We start from the raw sequence: 26,409 nt of genomic DNA on the forward strand, positions 1-26,409 counted from the left end.
CTGTGACCGCCTGCGCTACACCCAGCAGCCTGTGGGGGCGCCCTCACCCAGACTACCTGTGAACACTCGGTATGATGACGCAGAAGAAGAGGCTGCCATATTGCAGTGATACAGCGAGTTTAGTTTACCGGACAGAAGCCTGAGCACCGTTGGTTTCCTTCATTAAAAATGCTTTCGTCTCAAACGTTTGGAGACAACGGGAGGATGAAAGACTATCACTACACTGGGCCGGTAGAGCACCGGTTCTCACCGTACGCTTTCAACGGAGGGTGAGTGTGAACAATACACCGCTGGCTGGTTAGCCTGGTGTATGCTAACGTGCTAACCAGCTTAGCTAACGAGATGCAAACTGACACTACATAGAGGAGAAGTTGATGAAAAGTGTGCGAACAGAGCAGATTTTCTTTGCCCAGAACATGAAGCACCCTCACAAAAACATTAATGCACAAACGAAGCTAAAATTAACGGCACATTAATTTCAAAGGAAAAGCCACAGTTTCAGTTTCACTAGCTTAGCATCATGTCTGTGACAACACAATAACGTTACATCTCCCCCGGCGATGGAGTGGTTTACGAGATGCATTAACTAGTCTGTACTGTGTGTTTTCCCCCAGGACCGTACTAGCCGTGGCTGGGGAGGACTTCGCCATCGTAGCCTCAGACACCAGGCTGAGTGAAGGATACTCAATCCACAGCCGCGACTCACCGAAATGCTACAAGCTGTAAGTTTGCACCGTCACTTACCGGGACTGTCGGTGAAGGGCGGACTGGCAGTACTAAGACACATTTTCAACCGTGTACCCTTTCACCTACTACTTTTATAGCTTCGTATAATAAAAAAAAAAATCAGACATTCAGTTTAATGTTGAGTGCAACCAGTTCTGATCAGGTACTCTTAAAGGTAGGGAGCAGAGTGGGTTCAGGCTTCCTCACTTGCATCTAAGCACCAGTTAGTATCTGTGGCTGAAACCACCTGAATCACACACACAATTGAAGAAGACGCTGCTCTGACTGTCACCTTTTGACATATCTATAGTTCTTCTCCTGACTGCAGTATTAACACACCATGCTCTCATTTCATAGTCCTAGTTATCCTACAGTGATGGTTTAAATAATCCCTCAGTGCAGTATTTCCCTTGAACACATGCTCTATTTTTATGTACTTGTACTCATAGTTTCTTCGTTTGCTTTTTTCTGTTTTATTATGGCATCTCAGGTTTACTTAAAACTTAGTTTACTTGTACTTGTGTGCAGTGACAAATTAACACTGACTTTTATTTATCTGACTTTTGTGCTTCTCTCTCTCTCCTGCTCACAGGACAGACACAACCGTCATTGGCTGCAGCGGTTTCCATGGCGACTGTTTGACTCTGACTAAAATCATTGATGCCAGACTAAAGGTGGGTATAGTCCTTTTAAGTGTAACTCCCGGGACGGGCAGGAGTTACACTTGGTCGATTATCTCAGCATTGGACTTTCAACTTTTGAAATGGAAATTTTGCGGAAAATACTATTATTAACACTAGCATAGGTGCGTTTCAGAACCTCTTTTAAAATGATCTTACTTTAAGTGTCCTGCCCTGGCTTGCACACCAATGGCATTTGTCCGTAGGGGTATCCAAGACAGTTGACATGTTGCAGATATTCTAATGTGTCTTCTTGTTTTTAATGATGACCATAGTATTTTTTAAATCTGAATTATTCAGATTAATTGCCGCTGTTAACTTTTAGGTAATAAAAGAGATATTTTGCTGATTTAAATCCAGCTGTGTCTCATAGCAGTTTAACGCCATCCTGCAGATTTTGGTGGACCTCTAATGCTATGCTCTGCTGGGATTTCCTCCAGGGAGGGAGCTAAACATGTTCATCTGCACACACTGCCCTCATTGCCATGATACAGAGCTGGTTCAAAATCAGGAAAGTGTCCCTTTTAACAATAAGGATGTTATCCTTGTTACCGCTCTTTAAGTTTCACTGACCGTCATTCTGGGCTACACCGTGGTGTAGTGGTTAGCACTTTTGCCTCTCAGCGAGAAGGTTCCAGGTTCCATCCAAGCCTTTCTGTGTGGAGTTTACATGTTCTCCCCGTGTCAGCGTGGATTTTCTCTGGGTACTCCGGTTTCCTCCCACAATCCAAAGACATGCACATGTTAGGTTAATTGACCGACTCTAAAAAAAATGTCCTTAGGTAGAAATGGTTGTCTGTCTCTGTTCGTCTCTATGTACCCTGCGATAGACTGGCGTTCTGTCCAGGGTGTACCCCGCCTCACGCCCGATGTCAGCTGGGATCGGCTCCAGCCCCCCGCGACCCCGACAGGGACAAGCGGTTGAAGATGAATGAATACAGAGAATGTCACAGGTTACTTAATTGTTACTAACACCAGAACTAATGCCCCTCTCTCAGATGTACAAGCACTCGAACAATAAGACAATGACCAGCGGCGCCATTGCCGCCATGTTGTCCACCATCCTGTACGGCAGGAGGTTCTTCCCCTACTACGTCTACAACATCATCGGCGGACTAGATGAAGAGGGTAGGTTCTTTAATCATACCATCATTAAGATGAGTTATTGTATCGCTTTTGTATGCATATGTACTATACTGTGTAATTTAAAGCTGCATGTTTAGGCTGTAGATAAATATCTTGTACGTGTGTAACAGGCACAGGGTTTTGCTTGGGTTGCCTATATTGTGCTTCACTGTATTGTTACTTGGAAAAACTTTGACTATGTTCTTTGCTATAACTTTTTTTTTATTCACAAAATTTCATGTTTGTAATGCAGGTAAGGGAGCAGTGTACAGTTTTGACCCAGTGGGCTCCTACCAGAGAGACACCTACAAGGCCGGAGGATCAGCAAGTGCCATGCTACAGCCTCTGCTGGACAACCAGGTAAATATCCCATACTGCATGCTGACCTGTTGTAGCCATAATCTCACTGTGTTTGTGTCATCAGGTATGCAGGGCTTCAACCACGTTTCCTTACAGTGAACAAGGTGCATTCATGTCTTTCTCTTTCCAACACGTCCTTCCACAGATTGGTTTCAAGAACATGGAGGGTGTGCAGCACGTGCCTCTGACTCAGGAAAAGGCGGTTCAGCTGGTCAAAGATGTCTTCATCTCGGCCGCAGAGAGAGATGTCTACACCGGAGACGCCCTTCGGGTCTGCATCATCACTAAGGAGGGCATCAGTGAGCAGACTGTACCTCTGAGGAAGGACTGAAGAGGGATATGTCCCCTTTTCTCTGCTTTTCTCTTTGGTCTGTTCTTTCCACACTCACCTGTTGGTTTTTGCCCCTGTATAACAAGTTTCTTAAGATGGGAGTGTTGATCCAGAGTTAGCTTCTAGTAGCCTCTTAGGTCAGGATTCATATGGGGAGCAGACTTTCCATGTTTTGATATTCACTCACAGTTAGAATCAATTGATATCAACACCTTTCTCCTGCTTTCCACAGTTATTCCTCTTCAGTTTCTGCTATTATTACATCATTTTGTATTCGTGGCGTTGCAACCTGATTCTAGATCAGCACTCCTGTTCTTAAGAAGCCAAGAACTCTCTTCACTCAATCTGCCGACAGTCTCCCTCTGTTTGGATTTTTCATTATGTTTTGGAAGGATACATACTCTGCTGTTCTTTTTACATTCTTAATAAATGTAAAGAATTGAAAAATGGAGTCTTGTTCATTGCATGTCCTTCACACGTGTACACTCGTATGCTCCGCACAGTGTTGTCCTAAAATATTTGATACTTTTTTTTGGCAAATAAAAAATCCTCCTCCCTGTGTTCAGGCTAGTTTTCTCAGTCGGTCTTCACATAAAAACAGCTACAGTGACAAAACCCACGCTGCCAGGTCTACTTAAAGCCCCACTCCAGGCAGGTATTTTAAAACTACAATGTTATCCTTAAACATACTGTATCCATCAGGTGGACATTTATTTCATAATGTTGTGACAGAATACACTTTCTTTGACTTGAACCCGTTATCATGTTTAGCTTGTCCAGGTTCTGGATCAAATCAGTGGTGCACATTAACATTTACATTCTCGCAAACTGCAAAAGTTTCAGATGAATTTCAGTATTGTAGCAGCCATTAGCTCCAATATGAGAGTTTCTGCCTAATGGGAAAATAATTAACTTATGAATACTTAATTTATATGAAAATGAAGTATTGCCATGTGTGGGGGCCCTGACATTTTTATGTGAGGAACTGCCAACTCTCCCTTTGCATTATGTACACTTGAGCTTTTGTATTTATTTATTTTGAGCTTTTCAAATTCACCATAAACAAAAGACAACACAAGTCGTCAAAAAATGGAGAAAGAAGTAATTAATTTCATTAGCTATTTCCTAAATTTACATCCGCAAAAAAAGTAGGAAAAATAAACTTAGCTTCCTACATTATTGATAAGTGCAGGTTTGTTTTTTAAACCGTTGGCAGCTAATGTGAAAGAGTCCTGATGCTCCTTTCATTAGTTGCTACAGAGGTTTCATTCCTTCCAATCATGTTGTTCTTTGGTTGTGAACACAAACTGCAGCAGAGAAGGTATGGCAGGGTTGTTATGGCTGCTGTCGAGGAGAAAAACCATGTTACTAAACTAAATGCTCAGGACTAATAAAAACAGTTTTAATATGCTTTACATTTTTCTAAATAACACACAATACAAGTTTTCCAGTAGGAACTGACCGTCTTGGGCTCCGGTCCAATAAAGACTAAGCTCCTATTTAATAATTTCACATCTGTGATTTTTATTTTGCACCACCTCAAGAGTGTAAACACACTGTCCTATCAATGCTCAACAGGAACACACAACACTTGACATTTTATTTATTTTTTATTAACCCAAGTTAATCAGCAACTGTAACAAGTGTTTACCCAACAACTGTTTTAATAATCAAAGACTCTCTCATACACAAACACGACACAGGGAGTGTCCTCAGGCGTAGTACTGAAGGTTGGCCTTCTTCTTGGCTTGGACCTCCAGGATTCCCTCCATGTAATCTTCATGGTTCAGCTCTGTGGCCCCGCGACGCAGCGCGATCATTCCAGCTTCCACGCACACGGCCTTGCACTGGGCGCCGTTGAAGTCGTCTGTGCAGCGAGCCAGCTCCTCATAGTTGACGTCGGGACTGACGTTCATCTTGCGGGAGTGAATCTGCATGATGCGAGCTCTGGCCTCCTCATTTGGCATGGGGAACTCAATCTTCCTGTCCAGACGACCTGAGCGGAGCAGTGCAGGGTCCAAGATGTCCACTCTGTTGGTGGCAGCAATCACCTAGAAAATAAAAATGTATGTAATTGCACTGTTGTCATCATGCTGTAAAGTAAAGCCAAAGAGGTGGTAAAAAACAGGACAGTTGGTATTTAACTTGGTTTAAAACCAACTTTTTAAAGTTGTTTGTGCATCCATTACACCTTTTGAAGTGTAGTTTGTAAAGACGTTTATTGGGTGCTGTCCTGTGTGCCCATATCGCATATTTAAATGTTGACAGTTTAGTTGTCTGAATTAACACCACATAGTAATTACTGAGTCTGATTTCTCCCAGAATGTTACTGTGAATAAAACACAATTTATGAAATACTCACTAATGTCATTTTAATTCATAGATACTGTAAGTTTTTGTGGCGGGATCTTTACCTTGACCTGCATGTTGGGCTGAAATCCATCCAGCTGGTTGAGCAGCTCCAGCATGGTCCTCTGCACCTCTCGGTCTCCAGCCTTCTCGCTGTCAAACCTCTTGGTCCCGATGGCGTCCAGCTCATCAATGAAGATGATGGATGGGGCTTTCTCTTTGGCCAGGGCGAAGGCGTCCCTCACCAGCTTGGCTCCATCTCCGATGAACATCTGGACTAACTGTGGACCGGCCAGCTTCAGGAAGGTGGCCTTGGTCTGAGCAGCGCAGGCCCTGGCAAGGAGGGTCTTCCCAGTGCCAGGTGGTCCGTACATCAGGACCCCCTTGGGTGGCTGGATGCCAAGGTTTTCAAACTTCTCCTTGTGGTTCATGGGCAGGACTATGGCCTCCACCAGCTCCTGGATCTGCTTGTCCAGTCCTCCTATGTCGCTGTACTGCTCCGTGGGGCGCTCATCCACCTCCATGGCCTTGACTCTGGAGTCGTACTCGGTGGGTAAGGTCTCCAGGATCAGGTACGAGTCCTTGTTGACACCCACCAGGTCTCCGGGCTTCAGCTTCTCGGCGTCCACCAGCCCAATCACCGGCAGGAAGTAGGTCTGTCGAGTGGAGGTCTTAATGACGGCGCACTTTCCTTTCCTCTGAGAGTCCAGGTCCACGTTAGCCCCGTCCTCCTCCTGGTCGTTGGGGTCCACGTCCAGCAGCTCGATCACATTAGACACCAGGTACGGGAGGGTTTTGTTCACCTTTATCTTCTCCGTGTTTTCTTTGATTTTATCCTTCATGGCCTGAAGTTCATGGGTCACCCGCAGCACTTCGCTCTTCATGATCTTAATCTCGCTGTCGAGGAGACGAGTTCGCTGAACTATCTCCTCCGTGGACATTTTTAACACTTCTTCGCCGATTCCATCCTCCACTTCGTCCCAAACTGATTTGTCACTCAGCGACGCCATCTTTGCTCTGTCTGCGGTGAACTATGACACGCCGGAAATGAAGGTTCAACTTCCGGAAGAGGCAGCTGCTCAGTGAACGATTTTTATTTGTTTTTATTTATATTCAACATTTCACAACACAATTCTTAAAAGCATAAATATTTCTCACAGTGATACAATTTGAAACTGAGCAGATTAGTCGGTATTATGGTGCATCATAAACAAAAGAAGAGACAGTAAAAGACAAAAAATAAAATAGCAATTATTTAATTTACTTTCAGAATTAAATTGAATGTCTGATAAACATATATAAAGAAGAGAAACATTTCTAGATCCATTTTAACTGATCCAAGAAAATGGATAATTATTTCAGAAAAGGTGTGAAACGGGGAATAGCTTTGAGGAATTTGCATTTGTGTATAAAACATTGAGCGTGTATTATCAAATTATTAAACTTTTTTTATCCTGTAAAATCAAACCAAATGTAACATTACTATAAATCAGGGAAATGACTGAAAGATTCAGAAAAGAAAAAGTAAGATTTGATTTAATAGATATTTTACAAAATAATTCAAATAAGTGCTATCAAATATCTCAGCGAACTAATTTTTGCTTGGGAAAATATTATTATTATGATAAGCATTTTATTTTATTAATTTTTATTTGCTTATTTGTTTGCTTTATTTTGTTATTATAAGTCATAATGTTAGTTGATTAGTCTCATCTAATCTCATCTACAACCGCTTATCCGGGGTCGGGTCGCAGGGGCAGCAGCTTTAGCAGGGGACCCCAAACTTCCCTTTCCCGGGCCACATTAACCAGCTCTAACTGGGGGATCCTGAGGCGTTCCCAGGCCAATGTGAACTCGGAGTAGTTGATTAGTTGATCGTTTTAAGTCATAAGGTTAGTTGATCCACCCTCCTGGGAGAAAAGAGATGTGCAGGGAAAAACAGAAACGAGGAGGAACAACTGCACACTTTTTCATAATTGACAAGCATAATCAGAATCAGAATCAGAAATACTTTAATAATCCCAGGGGGGGGAACAGCTATACAAACAACATATTTAACAACAACAATATTATACAGATAACATATATTTGTAAAAATAGAAAAATAAAACCGTATATATATTTGTTATATATTATACTATTTTATATTTCTATTTATATATAATTATTATTGATTATAATAATTTATAATTTATATACATATTTATATTTATTTATTATATATATATATATATATATATATATATATATATATATATATATATATAATATCAAATTTACAATAGAAACTTATACGAATCAAAAGTAATGTAATACAGACAAATGCAGTATTATTGTGAGAGAAAAATAATAATTTTCTCATCAAAGTGAAACCTACCCGGTAGTTTGAGCAAAACAGCTGTCATCAATGTCAGAAAATGTTACTTTGTTATGTTACACAAAGGATAGTTGTTGTGTAATAGCTTGAGATGTAATTCTCTATTTTTTTTAGAAGTAAAAAAAAATGGGCTAAGCTCTGCTCCAGTTTATATAACTGAAGAGGGTTGTTTATTCATTTTGTTTTGTCTTGTTGATGAGTGATGAGGTCACGTGATCCACTCGCCAGACCAGCTGGGGGCGGTAATGCAATAAAAAGTTGTTTGCCAACCGCCACAAACCTAGAAAAGAAGAAGACGAAGAAGAAGCGGACGACTGCACGACGCTTGAGCGCTGAACCTGCGAGGATGAACCGAAGCTGAGGCTGAATCAGAAGAGTCCGTGTGCCGATTTGACCAGCGGGAGTGTGGGTGTAAGTTGACGGGCAATGTGTCGGTGTGCACTGGCAAATGCCAAAGTTATTTGCAACTCTTTTTGACACGCGGTCACTGCTTTGAACGCATTTGACCCAGCGTTAGCTCGGGTGCTAATATTAGCTCTGCGGCTAACTTCAGCTAGCCAGTGCAGTGATAGGTTTAATTTCTCAGGCTGTCAATACATCCTGCTGGAGGACTACTGGGGTATAAACACATTTGTCACCCGTATTTTGCACACCAAACTATTAAGAGGACCCATGTTGCATCAGGAACAGAATGAATGAACGAGCTAAACTGAGGTTAATTAACGTTAAAGTGTTGGTTAGCAGTAAATGTGTTGGCGCCACCGCTGCAGCTGCACACATTCAGCTTCAACTCAACTGTGATGATGCACGGTGCTAAATGTTTGCCAGTAATAAAGTGTTTTATATTTTGCAGAGAGAAGAAACAAGAGGAGGGTGTTTCCGCAGAGTCCAGTCCACTGTAGTTGGTGTTTTTCTACAGTAACTGGCTCCAGACGCACAGCTTTGAGGCACCTGCTGTGTGGAGTCACTTCCTGCTGTCTGGTGGCAGTGAACTAACCCGAAGCTGAAGAGATGGACCAGAACAACAGTATACCACCCTTCCAGGGGCTGGCCTCCCCCCAGGTAACACTTAGAGTATTTTATGACCAAGACGTTTAAAACTCTCTAAAGTGATGATGGATATAAATATATAATAAAGTCTAGTTTATCAAGTCACGCTCCTCGCTCGCTGTAGCTTCGCATCCAAGTCTCACCGTTGCTTGAAGCTACCAGTTTTATCCTGCTACATCTGAGCTCCCATCCAGCAGCTTTAAGCTCTGTGGCTGATTTAATGTTTAGTGACAGAATTTACTGCTAGAATGAGAGATGAAGTGTGATGCTCACATATCCCAGGGAAATGGGCTTAGGGAATAACCTTTGAACAAGGGACCCAGCGGTTGTGTTATGTTGCATACAGGAATGACAAAATTTAAAGCTGCAATCTGGTGCTGAAAGCTTAACCAAGGAATGACTTTAACACCTTCCAAGTTGAATTTGCAGTGAGCTCAAGGTTTATTTTTGCATTATTAGTCCGTATCACATGTGGCTTTTTTTGCTCGATCCCAACTCTGGGTTCTTTTGGTGTTGTGTCCTTGCGCAGGGTGCCATGACCCCAAGCATGCCAATCTTCAGTCCCATGATGCCATATGGCTCAGGCCTGACACCCCAGCCTGTCCAAAACACCAACAGTTTGTCTATATTGGAGGAACAGCAGAGGCAACAACAACAACAGCAGCAACAGGCGCAGCAGGCAAACACAGGTACAACACACACTAATATTCTTCTACATCCTTTCCCAAAACTTACCAGGTGAGATCATAAACTCATGTCCCTGTAACTGGTGTCCTTCCAATTAATTCAATGAAAATGATCCTCAATGTCTTAACCATGGCGGAAGTATATTATCATTTCATATTTTAGAGAAAAAATATGTTCTTTGTTCTCCAGGCCTTCCTGGAACGTCAGGGCAGACCCCTCAGCTTTACCATTCCCAGACTGTCGCAGGCTCGACCACCACAGCTCTGCCAGGGAACACCCCGCTCTACAACACCCCGCTGACCCCCATGACCCCAATCACACCGGCTACACCGGCCTCGGAGAGTTCTGGAATAGTACCACAGCTACAGTAGGTTTCAATCACACTTGGAACATGTCAAGCTAATATAAACACTGTCCCTTTATGGTGTGTTACCTTAGGGTGCACTCACTCGCTTTAGGGTTGTCCCCTCTCCCTCTTCCCCATGGGCCCAGGCCCGCTTGCATTTACATTACTCAAAATGATCTGAGCCTTGGCTCGAATGCTTCTTGCTTATACGTCATTCCCCCTCGAAGTTTTTGTTTTCTCTGACTATATTTGAACATTTCATCTGAACAAATCTGCAGTAAACACACCTTCTCGGCATCAAACCACGCAAACCGTTTGGCAGAGTCATTTTAAATGTCTGTCGCAGGAAACAGTCATATACAAACGGACATCAGGACCGCCTTCAATGCTCGCGCACATACTCGAAGCACAGAGACATATGTATGAGTCCACCTTTCTCCACCGGGCCGTAGCCAGCAAGTGTGTCGTGCCTGGGCGCGGAGCAGTTGTACTCTCATTGGTCAAATGAACTAGACTTTAGCCGTTAAGCGTGCTTGGGCACGGTACGAATGGAGAGTGCAGGTGCGTCCTCAGTGTAAATTGAACTCAAGGTCTAACATTTGTTTAGACCCTAAACATAAATTAAGCTGACAACGCAAATTCTAACTCAGTGTGTTCTGTGTAATTTCTGCTTAGTTATGAATGTTTTTTAATGACCAAATGGAACTACATTGCCATTATGGTTGGAAGCCATACATAAGACATTTAAAAAGTAAGCTGGCCAGGACTGTGTACATACCTTGGAAGGCACAAAAACGAATAAGTCAGAAAGCACTTAATCTGTTGTATTGCGCACTAGTCTCTCTGACCCTAAAATACTGTGTAGAGGTGTGGGGACATGCTTATAAAGGCAACACACACAGCCTGCTAATACTCAAGAAAAGAGCTTTGAGAATTCTACATCATGCCAATTATAGGACACATACAAATCAATTATTTATCAAATTAAAAAATACTCAAATTATGATTTAATAAACTATTGCACAGTATAGTTGCTGTACAAGGCTGCCAACAAAAGCCTCCCTCACAACCTGAAAATACTATTCCTAAACAGAGAGGATGGGAACATGACTTTCAGGCAGAGAAAGTTACGAACTACGTTAAAATCCTTTGACACCCTGACATGACATGGTAGACAGTGGAATGATAATAAAAAAAACAGCAAAACAGAGTGTCTTCAAAAAAAAGTATGTGAATATAACTATTAATCGTGACAGAATTACCCAGGAAGAAGGTTGATAAAGGTCAAAGGCAGGAGTCAGCAGACACTGTTGAGACGAAATGGGAGTAAAAACAAAAACCACTTGTACCCAAACAATAGAAAAAACCCAGTAGGAGGCAAATAACTTGTGCGTGATCCAAAGGTTTTTCCTTTTTTTTATAACATGCAACAACAATGTGCAGATCACTAATGACGGACTAATATGGACACTTGTGCAGACACACGTAGTCTGTTTGTCTGTCTAAAGCTAGACTGCAGCTCTGATGACTACCTGCTGTTGAAACATGTTATGTCAAATGTCATAAGAAAAATAGTGCAATGAAGATAATGTATTCTGTGGGTAACGGGGGCGGGACTAGATAAGCTTTTGCTTCTCCCGCTTTCCCTATCGGTCATGTGAATTGTATGATTTTAAACTAAGATAATGTGTGATGAGGATTGATCTAACTGACGGGCCCGAAATGAACCAACAAATAAATAAATCATTTCTTTACACTTAAACATGTTTCTGAGCTACCAAACAGTTTATGTCTTTTACTAAAGTATTTTCTCTGTGCATTCATTATTTCCCCTACTTTCAGAAACATCGTATCTACTGTAAATCTGGGCTGTAAACTGGACTTGAAGACTATCGCCCTGAGAGCCAGGAATGCAGAGTACAACCCAAAGGTGAGACTGCTACACATTACTGTGATCCGCTCTGTGTTGCTCATTAATGTGTCTATTTATAAAAAAAACAAAAACTTAGCGGTTGGGCTTCTAGAGACATTTCTGTTAATTCCCACCTGCCGTATGGGTTATGTATCATGCTAACTTTGCATTTACCACCTGAGGACGTGTAGGGAAGTGTTGATTTGTGACAAAAACAACAATTATCAGGGTAACCACAGTAAACACAGAAAGGATAGCTGCAAAGGGATCTACATCCGAATTAAACTTGGTTTGTTTACATGTGTGACTATCTCAGCCACCATTGTAATGTTGGGTCATCGTGCGTCCAGAAAAATCTAAAACCACGTACCACTGTTTTGTAGACCTTTTTTATCTTGGCAAACCTTTTGACTTGTCATAGCAGGAAAAGATCAGGGGCCTGTTTCACAAAGCAGGTTCAAAAAACTCTGAGTCTAACCCGGAACTCTGAGTTGATCTACTCTGAGATAGGAAACTCTGAGTTTTCGGTTCCAGAACAGCAGATTTGCGTCAGGTTGATCAACTCAGAGTAGTTTGACCTGGAGTTAAGCGCGTGCACCACAAGTAAAAAAAGACAGCATCAATGGAGCCCTGATTCGACGAGTCACCATGGCAACGGGGAAGCGAAGGGCTACGCTACAACTGGAATTGGAAATATTAATGCGCTCATACGGAGAGTTTGAGCAGGTTTACACCGCTGCAGCAGCAAAAGAGAGGGAGACGGTGCTGGAGGACATTGCGGCTCGGGTCAGTGCATAAGTTTAAATGTAGTCCAGTTGCAATCACAGTAATATCACAGGGGGAACTGCATGAGTGGGAGCCTATTCATTTATTTCATTTAAGTGCAACCCCGCGGGGGAGAAGCGCAGCTTAAGATGAAACATAAAAACATTTTTCAAACAGGTAAAACCTCAGCACAGTCTCATGGTGACGCTTCATTTTGAGCATTATTTACATCGTAAAGTAAATATTACCGTAAGTGGCTGTTTTTTATACAACATTTCAATGTTGTATAAAAAACTCCCATTTGCAAAAAAAACGCAGCGCAACACACTATCTGCTGTGATATGAAAGCATTACTGGTTGTTAATGTTGGAAATGTAAGGAGGGATGAGATGGACTGTGACATGAAACGGTGTTGTGCCGTATTCAGCCCCCTCGCATTATAGGTGATATTCTGGATCAGAAGGCCATATAGGAGTAGTTAATATACCGGTAACCCAACTAAAAGCACACACTTTTGAACCTATGAATTGCAAGAAAAGCTGGAATTATATTTAGAAACGCTGAGTCAAATACATTCAACTTGCTCAAAAGATCCATTTCATTCATTTTGTAATTATGGCTGCAGCATATTAAGGACGTCTATGCGCGGTCTGATAATCATCTCCCGACGAATATTTAATTCTCTTTGCGAAATGCGTCACCTTCATCCACGGGATCGTTATCAAAATGACACGCCATGGTAGTGTAAATATTCACCACCTAATATAACTTCTAATGTAGGCCTACTGAATGACTTTTATACGTTGTATACAAAAACTCCCGTTTGCAAAAAAACGCAGCGCAACACAGAATATCTGCTGTGACATGAAACGGTACCGCTCAAACAGAGAATTGCCTGGAAATGCAAGAACATCTATAATCAATAGTCTGATAATCATCTCCCGACGAATATATAATTATCTGCGCAGTAATGCTGCAGCTTCATCCACGGGATTGTTATCAGAAGGACACGCCATGGTAGTGAAATAGTCGCCACCTAATATAACTTCTAATGACTGATATTTGCAGTGATTTTCTGAAAAAACAGACGGAACTATAGCAGAACTATACTTCGCCAAAACTCGCCCGCTGACTGAATGAATGAGGAAATGAAACACCGTGTGTGGCTGAAAGAGGGCGGAGACAGAGAGAAACTCAAGGTTTTCTGAGAAAAACCTGGTCCCGACCAGGTTAGTTTCAGAGAGCATGTTACCATGGTAACTGACCGAGAGTTTAAGTTACCTCCCTTTGTGAAACAGGCTAGAGTTACCCCTCTGTCTCTGGTTTGAGTTACCTCCCTTTGTGAAACGGAAAACTCAGAGTTTCCCTCATTTCAGGGTTAACATACTCAGAGTTTTCACTAAACCTGCTTTGTGAAACAGGCCCCTGGTGACAATAATTCGGTTCCATCGAGAGTCAAGCTTTGACAGAGCGCCGGTCTACACAATCCCAGGACCCTGGAACTAGCTCACCTAAATGCAATTAAGGCTGCAATTAACAATAATTTTCATTTTTGATTCATCTGTTGATTATTTTATCGATTCATCGATAAGTTGCTTGGTCCGTAAAATGCCAGAAAATAATGAAAAATGTTGATCGGTGTTTCCCAGTCAAAGATGGAGTCCTCAAATGTCTTGTATTGTCCACAACTCAAAGTTTACTGTCAAAGGAGTTAAGAAACAGGAAAATATTCACATTTGAGAAGCTTGAATCAGAGAATTTTAACTGTTCTTTAAAAGATTACAGATTCATTGATTATCAAAACAGTTGACAACTAATCAATTAGTCGCTGCAGCTCTAGATGAAACGTGTGTGTGTGTATATGTAAGGAAGGATGGATGGATGGATGGATGGTGACAAAATGTCTGCTGTGATAGTGGTCCATTGTGCATGCTGCTCACAGATCTGTCCGAGGAGGTGGTGAGCACAAAGATAGCACACAATTTAGCCTTTATTTAATCAGGTTAGACTATAAAGAACAGACAAAAAATAATAAGCCGAATAAAAACACAAAAACATGCTTATTTAAAACACTTGCATACGGAGAGCCTGGACTCCAGAGTTTTCACCAGATCTTTACAATCAGTCAAGGGTACAAGGTTTTTAAGATGAAGCTCGTTCAAAGCGACAGGTGCTTAAAACCTAAATGCTTCCTTTCCCAACTCTGTTCTTACTTTTGGAACAACCAGTTGCAGAATGTCCGTCGGGCGGCGATTGTAACCTCCATGTTTCCAAATCGATGAATGAAATTAAGAGGAATTTTACCCAGAATGGCCTTCATAGATGAGCACATACCAGTGACTGAGGCGATGTGCATATAACGATAACAAGCTTGCTTTAGTGTAGAGAACACAGTGATGAGTGAGAGAACCACAGTTTAAACTTTATTTTATATATTTATGCTAAAGACAACACACAACTCCATTCATGTAGAAGCGCTGCTGGCTGTAATAATATTCCCATTCTCTCCATTTCTTGTAGCGTTTTGCTGCGGTCATCATGAGAATACGAGAACCCAGGACCACTGCGCTCATCTTCAGCTCTGGGAAGATGGTCTGCACTGGAGCCAAGAGGTCAGAATATGGTTGTTTGCTCCCCATTCATGTGCTGAAGTTCACATAAAAAGCCTGATTGTCACAGTGGTGTCTCTAGTAGGGATGCTGCTGATGTTCACCACCTACCTGCCTTTTATCTCATCTCTTTTCCTCTCCTTAATACATGGCAAATGTTCTTCTTTGTCTTTAATCCGCCTCACATTGACTCACCTTCTCTCTCTAGTGAGGAGCAGTCGAGGTTAGCTGCCAGAAAATACGCTCGTGTGGTGCAGAAGCTCGGCTTTCCTGCTAAGTTCCTGGACTTTAAGATTCAGAACATGGTGGGAAGCTGCGATGTAAAGTTCCCCATACGCCTGGAAGGATTAGTCCTCACACATCAGCAGTTTAGCAGGTGATTTCTGTTTGTTTTATGTCTTGTGCAGCTAAAGGCAACAGAGTATGATGGGTGTGTTGTGAGAGTTGTGCCACAGAAGGAAAGGCTAAATGGGGTTTATTGTTGTCGACATGCTCCCGTACAAACAAGGTATCCTCCGAAAGCATACATGTGGAATTGTATCAGGGTTCGTACGGGTGCTTGAAATCTTTAAAAATGCTTGAAATAATATCTGCATTTTTTTCACAACAAATAGCTTTAGTATAGAAATTTAATTTCTCCTTCTGGTGTTACGAAAAACAATTTTAGTTGTCTGTAGAAAAATATCTTCTTTTTTTTAACGTGATTTTAAAAAAGCAAATGAAACTAATTTTCAATCTGTATGTATTTGTAGAAATATGTAATTTACCACAACTGTAAGGTGCTGGAAAACCTTAATGTTTGAAAAGTGCTTAAATATATGCAGAGAGCTGCAGTTAGAGTAGATTTCCCAACTTGAAATAGATGCATTTTAATGATTTTGAGATAATACTTCTGTGACTGCACCAACCTGACGATGTTCAAATCACCAAGCAAAACCTCTTCAGAACTGCTTTCAATGTGATTTTAACGTGTGATTGTTACTTTGTTGTTTTATTTTATTTCTTTATATGTAAAGTTTCATTGTGTACCTTGAAAAGCGCTATATAGATAACATGTATTATTACTTGTAATGATTCTAATTAAGTGATTTGTCTGTTTCAGCTATGAGCCGGAGTTGTTTCCTGGACTGATTTACAGAATGATCAAACCCAGAATCGTCCTGCTTATCTTTGTTTCAGGGAAAGTTGTACTCACAGGTAAGACCTGCTCCTCTCTGCTAATGGCTTCCCTTCACTCATGAGTTGGAATGATGCAAAGTTATGCTGTCCTAATGTTTATTTTCTAAGTTTATTTACAGGGATACATACATACATGTAGGCATTGTAACATTTCAAAGTAAACTGTTGCGGTGTATATAGGACGTGTGGCTAAATCATAGACCGTGTCCCTTCTTTTTAGAAATAAAACATATAAAACGGTCTAATGCTAGCATAAAATACAACAATAAAACAGGCAAAAAAGACGAATAATCCTTGAAACAATGACAAAAAAGTAAGTGTTTGATTTAGCTTTAGTCACAGGGCATTAGGAAACTGGTAGTTTGAGTTTTTTAGGACAGTGAAATGTTAAATAAAGCTGTCTTTTGTCTGCATTTCCTCTTTAGTCCTTGAGACACCGTCCAACTCTTCAGATCACACAAATAGAGCTGTACAGATGCAGGACTTTTGAGGCGGATACTGATATTTTAGTTGAATATGCCATATTATTTTGATAAGAATTCCTTAAATACTGATATCTTAAAATAAACAAAGATAACCATGAGAAACACTTTCTAAATTACCTCACATGTCTTTATGTTCAATACCAACAGAAACAGTTATTTGTAACTTATCGACCGTGCTGAGGCATCAGCAACCTACAGTAAACTACAAAACCTAACTTTAATAAGAAATGGAAAAGACAATCCAGAGCATGATGTTAATGGTATAACTGCTTTTGTGTAACTCATTGTAGTGAATGATATCTGTGTTTTTGTTTTTAAGGCGCCAAAGTGAGAGCAGAGATCTACGAAGCGTTTGAAAACATCTATCCCATCCTGAAAGGCTTCCGCAAGACAACGTAGATCCTGTAGCCCCTTCTTTTACCTCTACCCCCCTTTGTACTTTTTTTTAATTCACAAGAAGTGTCATCTGTATGTTGACCTCTACAAGTGGACTGCTGTAATGGCTGTTGTACAGGGATGTGATTAATCTTCTTTTTTTGTCCCTATAATGTTTCAGATTTTCTGAAACAGAATTTTTACAGGTTTTTTTGTGCCGTGTGTAGTGATTCCATACACAGACATCTCGGCTTTCTTGAAACCCTTTCTCTCTTATTGCCCAGTTGATTTCATATTTTTCTGTTCTGACCACATCCCTGATTGTACATAAGACTGTAAAGAAATGTAAAAAGCGCTGATTAGAAAAGAAGCAGTCGGACCAGGACTGTTTTTTGTTTTTATTTTAAGCCATTTTAAATAGTTTTGTACGTTGCATTTTTATAAATTGTCCGCTCAGTCCCCAGATTGTATCAAGAGATCTTTGGGTCCGTCAGCCCCACATTCCTTTTAACAGTATTTGCTAAGATTTTAGTCTGAGTCTCAAACACAATTGGACTGCTTTTATGAGAGTTTCATGTATATTCAATTCAATCGGATCTTGGTTCAACTTGGTCCTAATTTTATAAATGCTGGAAGTGGATTTCCCTCTAAATTTAAACCTTTAAGCCGTAACTGAAAGCAGATGCTCTTAAATTTTAAATTGACAGAAAACTAAAGTCATGCTGCTAAAGTTGTCATCAAGTTGTTGATTCATTCTTTGAGATTTGTCTTACTTGGTTTAGGTTCCTGATACATTTGTACTTAAAATCAATAAGAAAAGACGCTGTGGCCTGAAGTAGAGAGCCTCTTCTTTTACTCCTCTTACATTCACGAGCACTAAAAGAGAACGGATAAACTATGCATTGTGTTGCCATGTTTATATATGGTTTAAAAGGTTATTTGGCCATTCAAAAATATATTTAAACGTTTTCTTTTGAAGGATTAATATATCAATCTGTGAATCTGTCTTGGCTGTTCAACATTTGCTCAGCCAGAAAAACAGTTTATTTTTGGGCACTTCTTGGTGAGCTGGTTCTGGCTGAAGACATCACGATTTAATACTACACGTGTATTAATTAGTACTTTCCTCTTTGTAACGGTCAAGCAGGAGACCAGGACGCGCTGTCACATCTCAGTGCTATTCTGTTTCTTCTGAAATTGTTAATGTGCTGCACTGTGCATTAATAAACGTGTACATACATACTGGCACTCTTGTTAAAGCTGCTTCTTTTACTACAATAACGTTTTGGTGCTGTTTCATGTGGAAACGGCATTTTTGTTGTCCAGTGAACACAGTGTGAGATGGTGCCGTCCTAACAAGTGTGCTTGATTAATATGTCAACTGAAAGAACAAAAATTCTTGTAAAGGCAAAACAAACAGTCACAATGTATAGTTGATATTTATACTTTTTGAGTAAGTGAAACAAGTCTAAAAGTCATGCATCTGTAAACTTTGCAGTTATGTTGGTGGCTGAGGTTTATTGAACTTGTGTAAACACAGTGACACTGCAGAGTGTATAGATTTAAGATTGGACATCATAGTGTAGATTGTTTGGTTACTTTACCCACTTAATGTGCATCAAACTTAAGATAAAAACTTCAATTTTCATCTTATAAAAGTAACTCAGAGCCACAACTGTTTCAGGCTTCAGCCCCTTTAGTTATTTAACCATTTACCAGGCACGATCAGATTTTTAGTCAAAACAGCCTTCACTTAAAGTGACTGTAACCAAAACATAGTTATTGTTACAACTTAAAACAAATACCTTAATAATAAAATGCTCCATTGTGCAGTTAACTACACTCTGGAGTTTGAAGTTACTTTTTAAATTTTATGGATTGTTAAAAGTCCATGAAGCACAAATCTGTGATGTAACCCTGAATTTAATTTATACCAGTCGGTCAAGACAACATTGTAATAATGTCAGCGGGAGCTGTAATTGATATTTGAACTGCACATGTTCTGTCTCAGACCCACTGAAAAAATGGCGAACGCTTGTTCAGATAAACCCTTTATTGTGTAATAAGGCACAAGGTCATTTAAATTTGTTTTCCTGACAATAAGCGCCAATAGATCTACTGAATAAACAGTATGTATATAAACCCACCGATGCAATGTCCTTTACAGCCAGCTTTAAAAGGATAATAGAAAAGGTCCGGACGTAGAAAGAAACCACAACCAGAATTCCTGTTTGACTATCTGAACTTGTAATAAAACTACCCAGACGGCCCTCCAAAAACATGGTCATTGTCCTTTATGGCTGAGGAGGAAGGAGTTTAAGCTCTGTCGGCTGAATTTCACACTGACCACACGTGTGCGGCGCACCCGAATGGGAAGTGACATCACTACAAGTCAAAATATGTGTCCTCACTGCCGAGTCGGAGCGTCCATGTGTGACAGATACTATGTAGGTTTCATCTGTGTGTGTTGATCTGAGCTGAAGTCCTGTTTCCAAATGAACTCGGGGCAGTACTGGTCATCATGGTTACAGCTGGCAGAGCACGTGTAGACGGCCAGTGTGCCCCAGTCTATACTGGCTCCTGTCGAGTCCACACACAGACTGTTTAACAGCTGTGGCATCACCTAAAGACACACACACACAGTTACTACAGGTACACACTGTTCAACAACTGGACTGTTACCTGTGTGGACAGACACTGACTCACACTGTCAAATACATTATCTTTATTTTAAGTTGTTAAATCACCACATAAATGAGTAAATGTCAGAAACGTTTTCTTCTACTTCAGGCTACTTAGATGTTTTTCTTCTTGCCCACAACGAACCGCAGAGAGAAACCTCTGCTCACAGTTTCTCAGTAAAGCATTTACAGGTGAACTTTGACTGAATCAACCACTGCTACTGACGGTTTCTGCCCAAAGTGTTGGACATTTCTGAATATTTCCACATTACAGCATTCATAACATTAATATAGTTAAATAGTGGAGTAATGGTACTGAGAAATCTCCCGTTGTGTGTTAGCTGTAATCTGAGTTTCTCTCCTTTATTTTTATAGACGTTCTGGCTGCGTGTGCATGTTTGTGCATGTGGCTGTGAAAAAAAAACTATTATTTCAAATATTGTTGTCCCACTTTTTCAGTATTTAAAGTACAGCTCCTTTAAAGGTCCCATATCCCGCTCATTTTTAGGTCCATACATGTATTTTTTGAATTCTACTAGAACATGTTTAGTTGCTTTAATGTAAAAAAAAATTATATCATTATTTTTCTCATACTCTTTTTGAATACACCTTTATCACTCTGTCTGAAACGCTCCGTTATAGCGCCTGTCTTTTTCAGACAGCTCGTTTAAAAGCACAGTAGCAAAGAACTTGGCTTTGGCTTTAACTTGACTTGTTTCTCATCACCAGCATGCACACAACTTTATATATTTGGTACAAAATAAACGCATGCTGGCATTCAAGACTGCGGTGAATGTGAAAGCTAGAGAAAAAGAAGACGGATGGAGAGGAAAGCACTACCTGAAACTCAAAAGTCCTCTTGGCGCCACAGGTGCATGGTGGGATATCTTGATCTGAAGGGATTTGCTGGGAAGAGACCCACAAGGGGGAGCCCCCTCGACTGTAACGCACCACCTGAACATGACCAAACACCGTGAGGCGGACCCAGAGAAAACTGCAGATGGTTTTAACTTCACATGGTCAGTGTGAGGAATGACTCAGGTTATTTTTCTACCTGGTGTGGTTCTGGTGCGATCTTTTTTTTGAACCGCTGGAACACTTTGTTGTCTTCAGTCTCGTGCGTAGCCATTTCCTCCAGGTCCGTCTCTGCCAGGGCTGAACGAAGCAACAGACAGTGAAGTGAGAAAGTGAAAGTAGAAAATGATGTCAGTGAATTACTCCAATTGACCAATACTGTTGTAGTCATCAGACATAAGGGAAAACTTACTGTCCGCTAAGGGGAGACAATCTACACTCCTTTCCTCATCCTCCTCCTCCTCAGCCACCTCCTTCTCCTCTACCTCCTCCTCAGGCTCAGTGACCAGCTCAGACTCAGGGAAGAGGAAGGTTGATGTTGTGACGACGGACACTTCTGTACAGTCAGACAAAGACACAGCAGAGACACAAAGTCGTCGGCAGGACTTCACAGAAACTCTCCGCCTCTAAACTGGAGCTGGAATAAGTAAACGGCTGCTTAGTGTTATTTAAATAACGCGTAACACACACCTGGGCTGCAACACTCCCTCTTGTGTGTGTGTTTCCAGTGGAGGGTCTGGTGGTGTTTTCCGCAGTAGGTTACGGTGTGACAGCGGGAGCAGGCTTTGTTGCCTGGGCAACCGCACACACAGCACAGTTTAACTCCAGAGATGGACAACACACTCTGGTCCGGTTCAGGATCCCCGGGCGGTGCATCCTCTGGAGGGGGAAAGATAAAACAGATGAATGCATCACAGTGAAGTCACTGTTGAAATACATTTATTTTTTTTTAAATGAACAGATACAAATATATTGAAAAATGTCTCAACCACAGTATCAATGCTTATATATACTCTCTAAACACAGAGTTAAGTGTTGATAAATGTGTTGTGTTGATAAATCCCACCTCTTTAACCAATGCTTCACAATATAAAACAATATAAAATATCTAATTGTGATTATTTTTGACTGATATTGCAATATAATTCACAATGTTGGATGTGATGGTGTCTTTTCTTTAGTCTATAAAATACAACTTGTAGGCCAAACTTCTTTTTTTTTGTCACATATTTTTCCTTTAACATATATTTTGCCTCCTGCACCTAGATATTGCACTAGTCCACTTTGCAATTTCAGTAAAATTGTGATCCACTGAGCCACACTATGTATAACTCAACTCTACTCTATATATGCAGCTCTTGCGGTGACTAAAAAAATCATGCTTTTACTGACATCCTGGCAAAATACACAAACCTGGCGGAGGGTCGTAGGGGTAGAACTCATTTCTCCTGGGTATCTGGCTTCTGAAAACTGAAAAGTCAAGGAGGAGAGAACACAATCTGTCAGAAACCTGAAACTCAAAATACCCCCAGACAACAGATGAGAAGTGTTTAAACATACAGAGAGGAGGCGACATGAGGAAGGGAGGACAACAGAAAGCAGAGGAAATATTAAAGAGCTCTTCAGTCCTGCTATCATGCCACAAATGACGAACATCAAAGGACCAGTAATGGTTACCGATGATTACAGGTACCTTTCATACAGCGGCTATCGTTGCTGGTGTAGCACTGACGAGTTCTGCAGCAGAACAGGAAGAGCGTTCTGTGGAAACTTCTGTCCTGACCAGAAATGGGTGCGTACACCTGCAAAGAGGATGAAGAGAGTGACTTGGTTCTTTATTTTTATGATGAACAGGGCTGAGATGCGTTTATAGAAGTTGATTTATTCATTTTTATTTCACCAGAAAAGTCCAATTGAGTTACAGTAACTGTCATACAGGAGGCAAAAAAAGGTTTCACAGTACACAAAAGACAGGACAAAGTCCCAAATACATCACAAATCTCACACTACACACTTGAACGCAAGACATTACACTTAATATTACCAATAACAAGCTAATACAAATATATATCTGAAAGAGCATCAAGTTAAAAGCAGAGACACTGTTCAGTCAGAGTTGAATTTAAAAGTATTGAAAGGTGGGAGTGATTTTAGGTTTACGGTGGCTTGGAGTTTGTTCCAGACGAATGATGAAAAAGCTCAGCCAAGTTTATCATGTGGAGATAAAAGTGAGCAGATTTGTTAGTGTGTTGTTACCTTTTATTCAGAGGAAATGTGCCCAGATGTTCATCGTATTATTATGTCTCTGCTCTTTTATGGGTTTTTCAGAGGTGAACTTACTCCCTGGGAAATGTTATTTAAAGATTTTTGTGGCACTTTTACTTCCCAATGTAAAGATGCAGTGTCTGTCTGGGTTTCTTTGTTAGGTTGTGATATCGCATTATACATTACAAACTTGAAATAAGAGGAAATAAATTAGTGGGCAGATACCTTTTGGGCTAACAATAAAAAATAAAATTATATAATTAAAAAAAATAATAATATAATAATAAATAATAAAAAGTGCTCAAAGATGCACAGTAGAATGCATATGTTTTACATGAAGGTAGTCTCTTTTTTTAGCCTATTTGTCATTTTCATGTATGTCATTTTAAGATGTGATCATGAACATATGCACGTATTTATTACAGCATTTGAATCATCATCCTCTCTCTGTCCGGAGTCCACTCCCCTCCCGCTTCTTCTCCGGGACACTCACCTGCAGCAGAAAGGCCATGGGCAGGCGGCATATCTCACACTCCAGCCCGGGCAGGGAGGGCAGGCCTCTCTGGCTGAGCCACGCCGGTTTCCCCCCGACTTTACTGGGGAACTGCGGGGACAGAAGCCGCCACGGCTCCGCCTCCTCCAGGAAGCCCAGCACCACCTCCGCCGGGGACACGCTGCTGTCGCCGGACATGCTGCAGAGGTGATGTGCCTGGAAAACTAAAACGGTGTGTTTTAAGAAGAAAAGAAGAGTTTCTCCAACCTCCACAACACATGAAACACATGTGCAGTTCAAAACAGCGTCCGGGAGGAAACACTGACTAGCCGGGGTTTCGTTCCGCTTCTTTAATTTATTTATTTATTTTTATTGAAAATATAAACATTAGGCTACTTTTCTGACATGTTTCAGAGTTATAGACAATACCAAACCAAAACAAACTAACCCTAATCCCGAATTGTAGAAACAATAACAACATGTATAAAAATGTACAAAGACAGTAAAACGTTAAAAAAAGGAATAAAGAATAACAAAAACAAAAAAGGTGTGCTGCTGCTAAACCAAGGGAGTTAATTCCTAAATAACCCAACAGTTTTAATCACTTATTATTTTTTAGTTTTAAGTTTTCCATAGTGGTCAAATAAGATTTGAAATCATAATCTTTAAAAATATAAAAGCAGGGTACTTTGTTAAGCCAAATCAATGCATGGATGATCAAATGAATGAATGAATCTTCTTCTTCTTCTTGTTAAGCACACTGAAAAAGTACTAAAAGATAATGCATGTTACATGGATAAACACCTAATGTTAGTTTTTTGTTTTTTTGTTTTTTTTTATCTGCAAATTTTAACAAATATAATACAAACAGAACAGTAAGGCATCATGCTTGACAAAGTCAGTCAGTCAGTTCTCCTTTCAGTAAACAATACACATTAAATTATAATGACATTACATACGAATACTTAATAAAGGCATAGAGAAAAAAGACAATAAATAAGGCAAAAATAAATACATGTAAAGAGCTTAAATTAAGACGTGGGCTATACTGTTATAAATCTTTAAAAAAAGTCCTGTAACTTATCTGTGGTGTAATTACATTTCTGATTATTGATAATCTGGACAGACTCAAAATAGTTACGGAATTCAATTTTGAAGGGATTAAAGTTTGGTCATATTTTAAGAATTTAGCTTTATGGATATGATGCTTCCCTTGAAGAACTAGTAAATTGACAATCCACTGTATTGTTTAGTTTTGGTTTTCATAACAGGTAACGACGTCTTTTGCTTCCAAATAATGAAGTGATTGTATTGAATGCTAAAAAAGCTTTCAACTTTTTTTTCCATAACTCCAAAGTATACAGATACTCCCAGAATAAATGCATAATAGTTTCATCTTCAATCTTACAAAATTACACCTAATGTCAGTTTCCCAACTTTCATAACATGTGTGACATCCTACATTCAAGGGGCAGAGTGTTTAATTGCCCTATTAGAAAGCCCCTCTTACAATATCATCCAATCAAAAATCCTGTTTCAGAGTCTCATTCACCAGTTTAACATATAAACCTTACAGATCCCTCAATGTCAGCGTAAAAAGTAGTTCCAACATTTAAAAAGGACGGATATCTGCCTCAGCATTCAGATCTTAAATATTCATAGATTTGTAAATAAAATAAAATAAGACAGTAAAAAAAAGAAAGTGTTGCAGTAGATGTTTTTGGCAGCACTTTCAAGACACGGGAACTCCTTTTCATGGGGTAGTAACTCAAATCAACCGTTGTCTGTTCACAGAATCGAAAGATATAACGTCAGAGTTCATGTTGAGGTTGAGCTGCTGTCTGAGAACGAAGCTCCCCTTTAACCCATCTGGTTAAAGATGTAAGAACAAAAGATGTTTTGTGATTGGGAAAGAGCCTCACAGGATCTCTGAACACGTCAGTCTCTTTCTAGAGCTGCTGCAGTGAACACACACAGGATCTTGGTACCTTAATGTTCAGGAGCCTTATTCATAAAACTTCTTAAGGCTAAGAGTAGGTCCTAACTCACTGATTTAGGAGTAACTCATAAAAATAAGGGGGTTTCACTCCTAATTTTAGGACTCCTAATGTTTTAAGACAAGTGTAAGTCACAAAGCATTTAGCGGTTAAAGTAGCTCCTAAATCTGTAAAACGTAGGAGTCCTCTCTAGGACTCTTAAGTCACTAAGAGTAAAGCAGGACTGACCTTACATGGTTGCTGCAGTCAACATTTTGAAAAGATTAAATTATAGTGAGCTTTTAAAAAGGTATCGGCTTAATCGAGATGGCATTCTGAACATGGTAGAAGTGGTCAGGGATGCCATCACATCACCAATGAATAAAAACATCCAATATCACCAGAGATTAAAATTGGTATAACTCTCTGCTATTTGGCTACGGGAAAAATGCAGCTGTGCAACGCAGACAATCTTGGCATCTCTCAGCTGTCGGTCAGTAGGATTTTGCACCAGACGATAAATCAACTATCCAGGCCCAACATGGTGTGGCAGTTCATTCGCCTCGCACTTCCAGTGGTGAAACAGTCAAACAGGCTGAGGGATAGTCACCTCTCTGGGCCGGCAGGGGGCACAGCATCCATCTTCACCAGAGAACGCCGCCGCGGAAACTTCCCTCTGCTGCCCCTCATCAGGATCCTGAAAAGGACTGGAGAGAAGTCAAAGACAGACGACGGACACAGAAACTGCTGTCAGAGCAACACCTCCAACAAAACTGTCTTTGA

The 26,409-nt window shown here is 40.5% G+C and overlaps 4 protein-coding genes across 4 annotated transcripts; 2 read left to right on the plus strand and 2 right to left on the minus strand.

The window, feature by feature from the left end:
* The first annotated feature begins 101 nt into the window (after window positions 1-101).
* Window positions 102-3,785, plus strand: psmb1 (proteasome 20S subunit beta 1). Its single transcript, XM_083917189.1, has 6 exons — window positions 102-269; window positions 615-722; window positions 1,319-1,400; window positions 2,405-2,534; window positions 2,785-2,891; window positions 3,037-3,785. Exons 1-6 carry the CDS (start codon window positions 169-171, stop codon window positions 3,220-3,222), a joined length of 714 nt encoding a protein of 237 aa, XP_083773315.1. The 5' UTR covers window positions 102-168; the 3' UTR covers window positions 3,223-3,785.
* A 1,034-nt stretch (window positions 3,786-4,819) lies between these two features.
* On the minus strand, window positions 4,820-6,581 carry psmc3 (proteasome 26S subunit, ATPase 3; the record flags this gene model as incomplete). The annotated part of the gene is made up of 2 exons (XM_083918725.1): window positions 4,820-5,273; window positions 5,637-6,581. 2 exons carry the CDS (start codon window positions 6,579-6,581, stop codon window positions 4,935-4,937), a joined length of 1,284 nt encoding a protein of 427 aa, XP_083774851.1. The 3' UTR covers window positions 4,820-4,934.
* A 1,681-nt stretch (window positions 6,582-8,262) lies between these two features.
* On the plus strand, window positions 8,263-18,604 carry tbp (TATA box binding protein). Its single transcript, XM_083919081.1, has 9 exons — window positions 8,263-8,359; window positions 8,802-9,010; window positions 9,528-9,687; window positions 9,875-10,052; window positions 11,874-11,961; window positions 15,229-15,320; window positions 15,526-15,693; window positions 16,420-16,514; window positions 17,301-18,604. The coding sequence occupies exons 2-9, from the start codon at window positions 8,960-8,962 to the stop codon at window positions 17,378-17,380; spliced, it is 912 nt and encodes a 303-aa protein (XP_083775207.1). The 5' UTR covers window positions 8,263-8,359; window positions 8,802-8,959; the 3' UTR covers window positions 17,381-18,604.
* Window positions 18,605-19,404: 800 nt separating this feature from the next.
* Window positions 19,405-23,915, minus strand: pdcd2 (programmed cell death 2). The gene is made up of 8 exons (XM_083940467.1): window positions 23,651-23,915; window positions 22,586-22,694; window positions 22,306-22,362; window positions 21,583-21,771; window positions 21,305-21,448; window positions 21,092-21,192; window positions 20,878-20,991; window positions 19,405-19,979 (listed from the first exon to the last, which is right to left on the minus strand). Exons 1-8 carry the CDS (start codon window positions 23,846-23,848, stop codon window positions 19,800-19,802), a joined length of 1,092 nt encoding a protein of 363 aa, XP_083796593.1. The 5' UTR covers window positions 23,849-23,915; the 3' UTR covers window positions 19,405-19,799.
* Between the last annotated feature and the right edge of the window lie 2,494 nt (window positions 23,916-26,409).

Source organism: Echiichthys vipera (assembly GCF_963691815.1).
Source record: "Echiichthys vipera genome assembly, chromosome: 1".
In the NCBI taxonomy this organism is placed as follows: domain Eukaryota; kingdom Metazoa; phylum Chordata; class Actinopteri; order Perciformes; family Trachinidae; genus Echiichthys; species Echiichthys vipera.